This window comes from Mya arenaria, chromosome 6, assembly GCF_026914265.1.
Source record: "Mya arenaria isolate MELC-2E11 chromosome 6, ASM2691426v1".
NCBI lineage: Eukaryota > Metazoa > Mollusca > Bivalvia > Myida > Myidae > Mya > Mya arenaria.
Genome location: NC_069127.1, coordinates 29,899,236 through 29,912,702, shown reverse-complemented (window position 1 = coordinate 29,912,702; position 13,467 = coordinate 29,899,236). Strand labels below are relative to the sequence as shown.

The window sequence follows — 13,467 nt, the reverse complement described above, 5'->3', positions numbered from 1 at the left end:
TGCGTTTTATTTACGGATCTGTTTGATGTTCGTACCATTTTAAGTGTATGGGAAACTTGTATTTGGAGCGATATCTACCTGATAATATTTCGGAACAAGGTAACTTGTTTTATATTCTTTATTAATTAGCGATTCGTTGATAAAAGTATAACAATTTAAAAAATAGTGACATCTATGAAAGAGGTCACTGTAATCATTAGAGTTAAAAGTTACATTATTATCATTCCACTAATAATGATTATCTTTCAATCTGAAATAAAAATGAAATTTCTTGATTGAGCAAAAACGCGTGTCATATTAAAGGTAAATTAAATTTGAACAAAAGGGGACAATGTAATCTAAGTTCATTATCAGGGTTCCTTTAGGTTTACCCGGTACCACAGTGAAAGTCCGGGACCGCCGGGTTACGATCAAGGCTATTAGATACAATGAGAGTCGATCTCAATCTTCCGCTGACAAAACTACCCTATATTGTCCACAAAATTGAAACTTAAGGTCGTATTAGACAAATATTATGAACGAATTTGTATTTAAAGTAACTCTTTTTCTAATTTTTGCGTGCAAATTAATTGGGAAGAAAATTGAAAGAAACCATTATATCCAGTAAAGAGCCACATTGCATATAATCTAAGGGTCTATATTTACTATAATTGCTCGTATTTGACATGAGGCTAATTGCGCCTATGACAGCATTGTCTTTCAAAATATGGCAGTTTCATGGCTAGTTCCATGCAGTGTATGGACACTAACAAATAAGGGCAAAAGTGAGACCATTTTCGTGTGATACCATTTCATATTGGAAGTTATATTTAAGAGACAAGCTTAATTTTATGGTTCTTAGGTTCTCTATATTTTTGATAAATAAGGATACTATTAATTATATTTTTCTAAAGGTAATTATTGCCAGCACATTTATATATTTTTATTTTTGTTTCATCATCATCATCATCATCATCATCATCATCATTATTATTATTATTATTATTATTATTATTATTATTGTGATTATTATTATTGTGATTATTATTATTATTATTATTATTATTATTATTATTATTATTATTATTATTATCATCATCATCATCAGCAGCAGCAGCAGCAGCATTAGCAGCAGCAGCAACAGCATCATCATCATCATCATCATCATCATCATCATCATTATTATTATTATTATTATTATTATTATTATTATAATTTATAAAATTATTGTTTTTAATGTTATTAATAACTCGATTGTTCGTTTATTCATTTACTTAAATGTAGAAAAGTCACTGTCATTTGCATCTTATTTTATGCATCTTCCCAAGCCAAAAGATTTTGGTTAATACAACATTAATCATAAAATATGAGCGACCGACACTTCACCAAGTTATTACACAAATTGTTTCATGATGTATGGGCCAGCCACTTTTCATTGACACGAAAGAAGATGGTCAAGTTTGGCAGCCATAAATCTTGGCTTAAATCTTTGTGGACCCTATATTTATTTGCCCAGTTCCACACCATCTTAAGTAAAGAGCTAGCTATCCAGTTTTATTCGGACAAGTTAACATCACAGTCAATTCATGGTTTATTTCTTTCCGTTTTGCGATCTCCTTTGACTTTTCTTAACGTATTGCACAGCAGTTGTTGTTGTTATAAAATGTAATCGAAAACAACACAAGATATTAATTAATTAAAATTCAACTTTTGCTTTAAAAGAAATTTGATAACATTATTGAAACCTTAAAGGAAAACTTTATTCTACACAAAAGCATCGCTTGTCCAATTAATTAAGGAAAATGCATCATTTTTTTCTCTGCATAATTAGAAAAAGTGAAAAAGCATATTAGTTTTTGATTATGATTATTTGTCCTCATTAATCCTTGGGTATCAAATGATATTAATTGGGAGAAAAAGAAGGCAGTTTTATTTTCTATAAATCATGAGCTGAGGTTTTCTGACGAAATCACTTAGTTTGATAATTATAATTGGGGGGGACATAATATTTACAATTATTTTTTATTTATTTTTAAATTACGTTCGATTTAGCCTAAGATTTTCATTTAAGGGTACTTAAACATCTGCACGGCTGCATATTGAACTGTTTCAAGTTCTTGTATTTACAATTCATTTGCGCGGTGCAGCGTCAAAAGTAAAAAGAGAAAATCAAAAACTGATTGATATTCAGAAAGTTTTGATGACACTTAAGTCATGTTATGGATGGGTGTTGAAAAATATTAAGATGTTTTTTTTGGAAGGGCTGTCGCTTATATAAACATTGGCTCCTTTACAATTTGGAAACACTTTAACAATCCCCACTGCCTTCCAAAGCATAGTGGTTGTTGAAATATCGCATGAAAGTAAATAGATTGGATTGTTCTTTCTGAAGATGATAGGATATATTATCGCGGAGATAATGGTGCCTTTCAAAATGTGTTTTGTACATTTGAAGAGGTATCTCTTTCAAAACATCAAATGCTTTCGATGATACTTTTCGTTTTAATTGCACGCGCAAAGAATTAGCCGCTCGTTCTTTGATGTAGGATGTTAGCTTTTTCCTTAAACAATTAGGGCCACAGAGCAGTACTGCGGAGACTTTTACTTTTAAATGTCAGCAGTATGGGGGAGACTTTAAGTGGTTTCTTTTATTTCCAACAGTCGTTGGTCTGATATTTTTCCTCATTATAAAAGTAGGTATTATATCATACTTTGAATTCTCTTTAATATGTATTGAATGATACATTTTGATTTTTAACAAGTAAGAATACTGAATCATGACAAGCGGATTTTAATCATAAAGTTATCAACTTCGGTGACTATTTAGCTCTGTTTATATATAATTTTCATTAATATCATTATAATAATAATAATTATTATTATTCATTTAATTATTATTATTATTATTATTATTATTATTATTATTATTATTATTATTATTATTATTATTGTTATTATTATTATTTATTTAATTATTATTATAATTATTATTATTATTATTATTATTATTATTATTATTATTATTATTATTATTATTATTACTATTTATTATTACTATTTATTATTACTATTTATTTTTATTATTATTATTATTATTATTATTATTATTATTATTATTTATCTATTATTGTTATTATTATTATTATTATTATTATTATTATTATTATTATTATTATTATTCATCTATTTTTATTATTATTATTATTAGTAGTAGTAGTATTGTTATTATTGTTATTATTATTATTATAAAATAGAACTTACAATACCATTGGAGTGAGTCTTCATTTTGATAAATTTCAGAGGCAGCAGCGAACACATGTAACATTACACGTGCACGCCAATATGCACACAGCGACTGACACATGTCTTGACCTTTCGATGCATCCACCACGTGAGCACGTGCGCAACGTACATTCCTCACGAGAAAACTGTACCGGAGAAGCTGAAAGAAGTTTGGATGCGATGTTACCAAACAGCGGATTTGGTGGAGATATCGACAGATTAAGGCCAAGTTTCGGCTACAACATGGAGAGTTTTCATATCCCGATTCCTACCATGTTTAGCTCGGGGGCCGGCGCGCTGTCGCCCCTGCACGCCCGGGACTGCTACCTTTGCTGGATGTACGGAAGGGGCTGTCACGAGCTAAGCGGGTTAGAAACCACGTGGATGAGAAACAGTGTTCCCTATCTGAATATATTTCCATCAAGACATCACTTGAATATTATTCCGGATCCATGTTTATTTCAACATGCTTGGCCATATGAAATGTTTCCTAAAGCAGTCGATTTCAGTTTCGCATTCAGACAGAGGCAAGCCGGTGAATGTCCGTCAATGCGAGAAAATAATGCATTTAAAACCGAATTTTCAAAAGGAAACAAATGTGAAGGAATTTCAAAGCCGCCAGCGGCTACCATTTCACCTAACAAGGAAGCCCAAACATACGGGGATATACATTGCAACCCGAGCCCGGCAGATACAAAAGAGAAAGCTTTGAACTTGACAAAGAAGAAAACCGCGACCACAAAGAATGGTCAGAGTTCCCTGCCATATCCTTTGACCAAAGTGGACGGGAAAATGCATTATGAGTGTAAGTTTTGCTTGAAGACGTTCGGTCAGCTTTCCAACCTAAAAGTACATCTGCGCACGCATACAGGCGAGAAACCGCACGTGTGCGTCACGTGCTCGAAAGCCTTCACGCAGCTTGCACACCTACAGAAACACCATCTCGTGCACACAGGGGAGCGGCCGCATGAGTGTGGCGTGTGCCGGAAGCGGTTCAGCTCCACCTCTAACCTGAAGACGCATATGCGGCTGCACAGCGGGGACCGGCCATTTCACTGCCGCCAATGCCCCGCTAAGTTCACACAACTCGTGCACTTGAAGCTCCACCGCCGCCTCCACACCAACGAGCGGCCCTTCCAGTGTCCTCAGTGTCACCGGAAGTACATCAGCGGAAGTGGTCTAAAGACGCACTGGAAGACGGGAACTTGCTTGCCATGCTCTGGCATTTAGTGTGACCACAGCGTGAGTCAAACTGGCAATCACCGGAAGTACATCAGCGGAAGTGGTCTAAAAACGCACTGGAAGGCGGGTACTTGCTTGCCATGCTCTGGTATTTAGTGTAACCACAGCGTGGGTCAAACTGGCTAATAATTTCCGTGTTTCAGTTTGCAAAAGAGTGTCATTATGTTGGCCTAAATATATTTGAGTTGGTTCTCTGTGCATACAAATTTCATAAGGTACATGCACTCATATGCACTTGGCGTAATACTAATATCCTGAAAGATGCTGTTGTTGTTATTGTTGTTGTTGTTGCGTTTTTCTGCTGATGTTTTTTACTTCAAATTTTATTGAAATGAACGCGTTCTGCTAGCGTTGTATCAGTGGTAGTTTTTATGTTGAGTCCCGATCGATAATGGATTTGTGCATAATTCTACCTTATAATAATATTTCATTTCTTCTCGGCGGTTAATTGAAACATACAAATGAATATATATGATTATATATGATATTTGATAACTCAATGTTTCAAACATTATTTAACTGTTTCTCTTATTTAAACCCGTTTCTTTGCGAAGAATATTTTTACGCACATTACAATTTTGTTCAATTTCCAGATTAATATAAATCATAGATTTTTATGAATAATAAGCCTGAAGTTTTAGTTTTCAGGTTTATAATTCATAAGAATCTAAAGAGAAAATTATTGGGGGTGGGGATGCGGGGGGGGGGGTCAATCTAATATTGCGATATATTTCACGACGTGAACACCATAGATGAATATACATAATTGATATGTTTCATTAAAAGATCGGAATTATTATTTCTCCCACCTCAGATAAGTAGATCCAATAATTTAACCATGCTAGAAATTCTTATCTTGCCCACGGGCAAAGATAAAATGCCCGTATGGAACTCCTTTTTAATGGTCGCCACATTGTTATTACCTCCCTGTTGAATAATGTCGTCTGTAGCATCATGGAAATCTTGTCTTGTGGCAATATTTAGAACGCTAACTAATTATTTCTCACTTCAAATGTCACCATAAAACAGTTTTCACGCACCTTTCAAGTAATAATGCTTCACTCTCCTTAGAACTATTTAAAGACCGATTTGACTATAAACATAATCTGAATCACTGCGCGCATATCCATGACAGCCACGAATTATCGCATATCCATACGCAATTATTTCACTAAGCACAAAAGTTCCAGCAAAAATACATGTTTTCCTTAAGTTTGTTAAACTGAGGTGGGAGAAAAAGCATCTACCATAGCCGCTCGTGTAAGATAGGTTCATTCCGACCCTCGAGCAGGATGTTTTGCGGAAACTCCGTTAACCTCGTTTCCGCAAAACACCCTACGCTCGGGTCGGAATGATCCTATCTTACACCCTCGGCCATGGAAGATACTTATAATCTCGCTGAGCAAGCACCAAACGCTATACATCACGAGTGGTGTAGCCGTGAATTAAATATTTACTATGGGTATTCATCATGTGAAACATATTGCAGTCTTACACTGAAATGACCACATTTTATTTTTAATTATATGCCTGCAATGGATTTAAATGACAATGATTTGCAGATTTTCAGAAAAGTATAAATTGTTTAAAACAGTGAAATATCATTTTTATTTCTCTGATTCATTACTATTAACTATTTAAAACAGTGACATATCATTTTTATTTCTCTGATAAATTGCTATTAACTATTTAAAACAGTGAAATATAGTTTTTATTTCTCTGATAAATTGCTATTTACTATTTAAAACAGTGAAATATCGTTTTTATTTCTCTGATAAATTGCTATTAACTGTTTAAAACAGTGAAATATCGTTTTTATTTCTCTGATAAATTGCTATTTACTGTTTAAAACAATGAAATATCATTTTTATTTCTCTGATAAATTGCTATTAACTATTTAAAACAGTGAAATATCATTTTTATTTCTCTGATAAATTGCTATTTACTGTTTAAAACAATGAAATATCATTTTTATTTCTCTGACAAATTGCTATTAACTAACACAAAGCATTTAATACATTGATATCTTACACGGAAACAAACAAAATATCCTTTATACAATTGTTTTCAGAATATTGTCATTAATGCAAAAAAATGTGCAATTGTTTCAGCCATTGTTAAGTGAATTTGCTGTTACCGATGTTGTGGAAATATAGTATTTGCATATTGTTAAAAGTAAAATAAAGCATTGTTATAGTTAATGGGCGACCTTCTTTGTTACGCACCCGCTGTTACAGCCTGTGTCGGATACCCGATGCCGGCGTCCCGTGACTCCGAGCTGCCGTGTAAGTGCTACATGTGTTGCACGACAAAAGCGCTGTGGCCGTTATCAAGTTATGTCGTTATTTAATGTTCATGTTTTAGCCGTTTTGTGCGATTTTTGGCCTTCGAGCGTCCGTTTGCTTTATTGAGTGTTTCAGTTAAATAACATTTCATGAGAAAATGCTGTAAATTTCATGATGATAATTATCTCTTAACTTTCTGCATATAAAAACATGCATTGCGCTTTTTTCGTTTACACACAGAGGATACTCCAAAAGTAAATTAATGAAAATACATGAAGTCGAAACCCGTTGGCTGGATATTTCTTGGCTCGATTTCCTCGTTGGCTCGAACTGGCCATTAAGGACCGATTTTGTTGCATTCTATGTCAGCATTTCCGCTTGGCTCGATATTCGCGAGGCTCGAAGTATTTGGCCGATCCCTGGGACTTCGGGCCAACGGGTGTCGACTGAACACTCATATTTTTGGCACTCTTATTCAAAATCAATACATACACATGTATAACAAACATAATTTTTGAGTGATGAACCTTTAACTACTTGCTAAATAATGCATTTATGGAAAATGTTAAATACTGGGAACAAGATTGTAACCGTGTAATTTATAGCTGAAACGCAAAAATATTAAATGATTGGTGAATGCTAAAAGATTTACTGTGATCTACTATTGTCTCAGTAGGTAGAATGACCGTGTTATTTTGCACCTTTCTTTCAAATTGAATTCGGTATCCTTCATAAGAACCATTGTTTTCGACACTTATTCATCCTTTTTGGTATATCAAAACAATTGAATTAATTGTGGTAAATCTTACTTGGGAGTAAGAGTGCATCTTTTTCTTCAGTGTCCTAATACGCTTATATTTTTAGTTTTTTTATCCTAACAGGGAACATGTATGAAACATTAATAAAGAAAAGTTTGATGATTTACTTTAGTATTTTTAAACAAACAGGTTCAAAGAAATGCAGTCGAACTGAGACGGGACGAAATACGTGGTTGCTATGGAAATATGAGTAAAAGTAATCAACAATAAAGCGCCAATGATAATTTGGAAGTTTGGAAGGAATAAAGACACATTGAAAAAACAACATTTTGGGGGCATTTTTTAAGAATGATTATAATAGTCAGAAGGCCCAAAATCGCACCATGCGGCTCATATGATAATAATGAAATTCAATAAGAAATGTCTGTAATTCAACGCGATGAGTAAACATAGAAGTCAATTGCGCAAATAGAGCCGAGCGAATAAGATATCTATGGATGTGTGTGCACCTAACCATGGGGTTTCAGTTTCTGTAATTTCACCAGTAAAAGTTATGGCAACAGCCGTGAATTGAGAGGGCACTGTAAGATAATACTATAGTTATTGTATTATCCGCTTTGGTAAATGACAGATGTGTAGGTGGGATGAAAAGCAATGCCAATGCGGCATGCACTGCTATCAAAACAGAAGCGTTTTGAGCGTACCATAAATGTTTTAATAAAGTTACTATACCAGGATGAGTTAACACGTGACTTTAAACGGTTCTCACATTGATCACCACGTGTCACAACCTATGTTAACAAGCCAGAAACTAACATTAATTTCTAAAACGAAATTGACAGAAACTATGAAAATATTTCTTAGCCTATAAAAGACTATGCTATTTTTTGCCTCTACACGTGCGAACTATTTCTTATCTGCTTGTACAGTGTGTGTATACCACGTGATTAAATACGTCATGAATGCTACGTCGGAAGGCAACATTTTGCTTAAAATGAAGACATAAAACAAAGATAACTGTTCTTTTACAATACCATTTTAATTGAAACAAAGGGCAGTCTATATCGCTTAAAGACCACCCCCTTCGTTTTATTACAGAAGTTTGATAAGGTGATTAGTTTCATCATAATGTTTTGACAGTGCTCCGTCAGACGGCCGTTTTGTGAAAAGTTTTGTCGAAGTGTTTTAAAAAACTAGACTCACAATTAAACTCTGATAAAAAATAATATTGCAGGCGGGTTACTGTAAGCAGTGTAGTCTACTGTCCTATGTTTCATTTAAAGTGAAAAAGAAAATGTCAAGTCATCTTTGTTTAAAGTCTTTATTCGAAGAAAAATGCCTTCCGACGTAGAAATTATGACGCAATTTATCACGTGGTATACACACATTGCTCTATTTTAATGAAGCAATTCTTTGCCAAAATATCAGCGTTGCATATCGTTCTACAAAATTCCGTCAAGTTGAAATTTTGGCAAAGGATTGCATCATTTGGTATCTTTTCTGTCAAAATAATCTTAAGAATTTAACGTCACTTACTTGTTGTTTGTTTACATCGGTTGTGGCCCGTGGTGACCCATATGAGAACCCCTTTGAAGTCACGTGTTTCCTCTCCCTGTGAACTGTGGTCTGTCCAAAAAGGTTTGGTGATCGTAGTCTGGAGTTCCTTCCCCTTACCCTATCGTTATCGGGACGAACTGTATGGAATATCAGCAAGCAGGGAACCAGACTATGATGCTCGGTGAGGCGTTTAATGGTTCCATTGAAAAGAACTTCAACCATATTTTAGAAATGCTGACACAAAAATCAAAACTAGAGTTGAATAAACATTGACAAAACATGCTATTGGTTGAGTCCAAACTCTCAAAATCTCCTAAAACTTTAATTCAGATTCAGGGGATTAGGGGCTTAAACAGATTGCATGTTTTGTCAATGGCTATGCCTTTCTTCTGATTTAGGAATCAAGGTTTTAGATGTTCCCAAGAGTACCATCAATGCCCTAAATCGCTCACCTTTCCGTAAACCAATGTGGTCTGCCTCGGATTTCCAAAAAGAGGCCAAGGTAATGGTTCTTTAGGCAATATTTGTTAATGCAAAAAGATGGTAAAATATCGTAGTATCCTAAATTATGTAAATTACAATTTCTCACCAAAAAGAGCCTTAATGAGTGCAACAATTGAGGTCAAAGTTCATGGAGTGCATAATTCATTTAACCAATCTAAATATATATATATATATATCTACATGAAAATCGAGTGCAAAAACTGTTTATTTTGTATATATTTGTTATTTTGAATACAATGCGCAAATAGGTTCAAGAGTACTTCACAATGTTATTGCCAAGTGTTTCAATATAATATACGCAATAAAAGATGTTTACTACATACTGTGAGCCACTGATTAAAACACCAGAATATTTCGCTCTTATTGTTCATGTACAATTTTGAATAAAGATAAAAACAAGCGCCATAATGATTTGACCAGGTTATGCACCAGTCATTTGTAACCACGCCCCCCCCCCAGGTCCGGGGGTATACCGGGGATAGCCGGGGAAAAGGGCCGTGTTTTTACTTTCCAGGTGGCCCCGCAGAGCCGGGTGACCGCGGTGGTTTTGTCATAGCGCCAAATTAAGCCGAGATTGGGCCTTATATAGAGTCTCTGGTGTGCGGGGGCATTTGGCCGGGGTTTAATCGTCAGTTCGTCCCCGCAAGGCGGGGATTTTACCCGGGGTTGGCTGGGCTGGACCGAAAGTCAAAGTCCCGGCTATTCCCCGGACCTGGAGGGTGTGGTGTGGTGGGGTGGGGTGGGGTGGGGCCGTGGTTACAAATGACAGGTGCATTAACATTTAAACCGAACGATTTTTACTCCTGCACTTTGGGAATTTTGTGGATGATGTGCTACCTGTCTTACAGTCTTGCAATTTAAAATATTTCTGAATAGATAAAGTGATATATATATATAGATATATAAACTAAAATATGATCTACGTCTTACAATGAGCTAGCTCAAATCATACTTTACAGCGGAGGTTCCAGGAATTGACGCTTGAGGGGGTGTTTATATTATTAAGTTTAAATTAATTGCCAGTGAAGCGAATTTTTGAATACATAATTAGGGATCCCAACAGTAAAGTCATGAAGTTTAACTGCTAAATTCAATTAACGCAATCTAATTTCAGCGTTGTTAATTGTTAAGATTTCTGACATTGTAAACCGTCCATATACATCCGAGGTTGTTTTGTATGGAAAATGGACGAGATGTTCCGAATGGTTCAAATTATCTTTTAACGTACTGCTTCCGAAGCAAATGTGCGAAATTTTATACGAAACCAGTGACAGAAACAACTTTTGACATCACTCAAAGGACTAAATAGAGAATGTGTTTAATTGAAATCTGCAAGTACGTCAGTGTTTGGTAACACCGAAGATAGAAACGACTCTTTGCTAGAAATGACCTGACAATGAAAACACTTAAGGCTACAGTTCGGACTCATTTTGCAGAGAAAACAGATACCACGACGCCGGTTTCAAAGGAATACCTGAACAAATGGTTAAACAAACGCTTCTCTGGTTTATATTGATGTGACCTAACCCAACATATGCTGTGAAATTCAACCTTAATTGGTCCCTTTTGTCTGTTATGAAAAACAATTGGGATTCCTTTGAAATAAGGAAAAAAGATAGGTGTTGGTTTAAGTCGGGTTCATTATGAGTTTTGTTCAGGCTGGTAGACATTTAGACCACTTAGAAGGGATTCCATTTTGTCAGTATTGCGTCATAACGTTGAAGACGAATATCAGTCATCGGAGCACCTCGGCCATTTTCCATCCAAAAAAAACCCTCGGATGTATATGGACGGTTCACAATGTAAGAAATCTTAATATTTAACTACGCTGCAAGTAGATCGCGTTATTTCAATTGAGCAATTAAACTGAATGACTTGACTTCTGGGAATCATAATTATTTATGCAGTAAAACACTTAAATGGTAGTCACAATAGAACAATTAAACAAAACACTACAATTAATTAATACTATTATTATTTTTAAAAACTACCTGTACGGATGTTCCGGCAATCTTCCGAGGTTGTTTTCTATGGAACATTGCGGAGGAGTTCCGAATGGAATATCAAATTGGTGGCATAATTTGTTTGCTGTATGAAGATTTGTTCTAAGCGAAATGATCCTTTCGTTGTTGGATGTAATCTCTCAGCAGATCCAAAAGCTATCTAGTTTTAATCTTCTTGGCCAGAGTAGTGTAATTTTGTAAATGCTTTTATGCGGTTTACAGAGATTTATAAGTTAAAGAAATTATATGTAACTGTTTCAAACATTGAAAATATCTAAAAAGATCATTATGAATCTACAAGTCTATTTTGATAGGGAATTCAGTATCAAGAGGCCCACAAGGGCCTGGTTAGCGCAGTGGTTAGCGCACTCGCTTCTCGCTTAGGCGACCCGGGTTCGATTCCCTGCCTCGGCGCATATGAATTTGGTTTGTGGTCACCAAGCCGGACAAGTGGGTTTCTGCCGGGTACTCCGGTTTCCCCCACAACACACTACCACATTCTCGGGTAACATCGCGCAAACGAGAGTGATAAATATAATGTTGTAATAACTTTTTTCTCAATCGTTATAAAATAAATAAGTTTAAACTACACGAGTGCATCCGCTCTATAACATGGCTTGGTTGGTTATTTTCTATTCAGAGCATGTCCGTAAGGGAAGTAGGCAACATACTGATAGTTCACTTTAAATATTTTGTGTTAGTTGATAGGCGCCGTTATAACAGTATAGTAACATATACCATGGGATGTGAATATGGAGGCTTTATTACACATTGTTTCCAATTTCAAAGACCATAATCCAGTCAAGCCTGTGCGGATCTGGCTGGTTTTCGAAAGAAACCGATATTTAACATCTGCCATTTTGCCATTTTAAGGGCTACAATCCCGTCATGCATGGGTGGATCGGTAAGGTATTCAACAGGAACCGTGATTAAGTCAATATCTTATAACTGTTAAAGCTCAGTAAACGTCGGGTAAAAATAGAGGCTCTTTTGTTTTCAAAAGCTAAATTTTAGCAACGGCAACCTTATCAAAGGAACACAAAACCAACTGCCCTCTCTGAGTACAGGTTGTCTCTCTTCGACTGTAAGATTCGCTTGGCTACAATAGCAATTTTGACAATTTCATAACAACAACATAATCAATTCGTGCATGGAAGGATCTGGCTGGTTTACGAAAGGAGCAGAGCTCGCACGAACGACGGACTACGCATTAGGTCAAAAGAGCTAAATATAGAAAACCAATTTACTCCGAAAGCAAACACACCAAATGTTATAAAAAATCAGGAAATCTTTTTTGGCAGTTACTTCATCATCATTGTAAAGTGTTTTGTTTTTTTCAAATTCCTATCAAAATCATTTTTAGGCTACTGAAGATCCGTATAACAGAATAATAAACATAGTGTACAGTATACATATTTCCTGTATATTTCATCGAAATATTCCAAATAACATGGAAACCTTGTCTTGTGGCAATATTTAGAACGCTAATCAATTATTTCTCGCTTCAAATATCACCATAAAACAGGTTTCATGCACCTTTTAAAAATAATGATTCACTCTCCTTAGAACTATTTAAAGACCGATTTGACTATTAACATAATCTAAATCACTGCGCGCATATCCGTGACAACCACGAATTATCGCATATCCATACGCAATTATTTTCACGAAGCACAAAAAAGTTCCAGCAAAAAAATAAATTTTTACTTAATTTTGTTTAACTGAATTGGGAGAAAAAGGATCTACCATAGCCGCTCGTGTAAGATAGGTTCATCCCGACCCTCGCGCAGGGTGTTTTGCATAAACTCGGTAAACCTCGTTTCTGCAAAACACCCTACGCTCGGGTCGGAATGAACC

The 13,467-nt window shown here is 35.3% G+C and overlaps 1 protein-coding gene across 1 annotated transcript; it reads left to right on the top strand.

The window, feature by feature from the left end:
• On the top strand, nt 1-5,090 carry LOC128236404 (PR domain zinc finger protein 1-like). The gene is made up of 2 exons (XM_052951252.1): nt 1-99; nt 3,280-5,090. The coding sequence occupies exon 2, from the start codon at nt 3,322-3,324 to the stop codon at nt 4,489-4,491; it is 1,170 nt and encodes a 389-aa protein (XP_052807212.1). The 5' UTR covers nt 1-99; nt 3,280-3,321; the 3' UTR covers nt 4,492-5,090.
• The last annotated feature ends 8,377 nt before the right edge of the window (nt 5,091-13,467 follow it).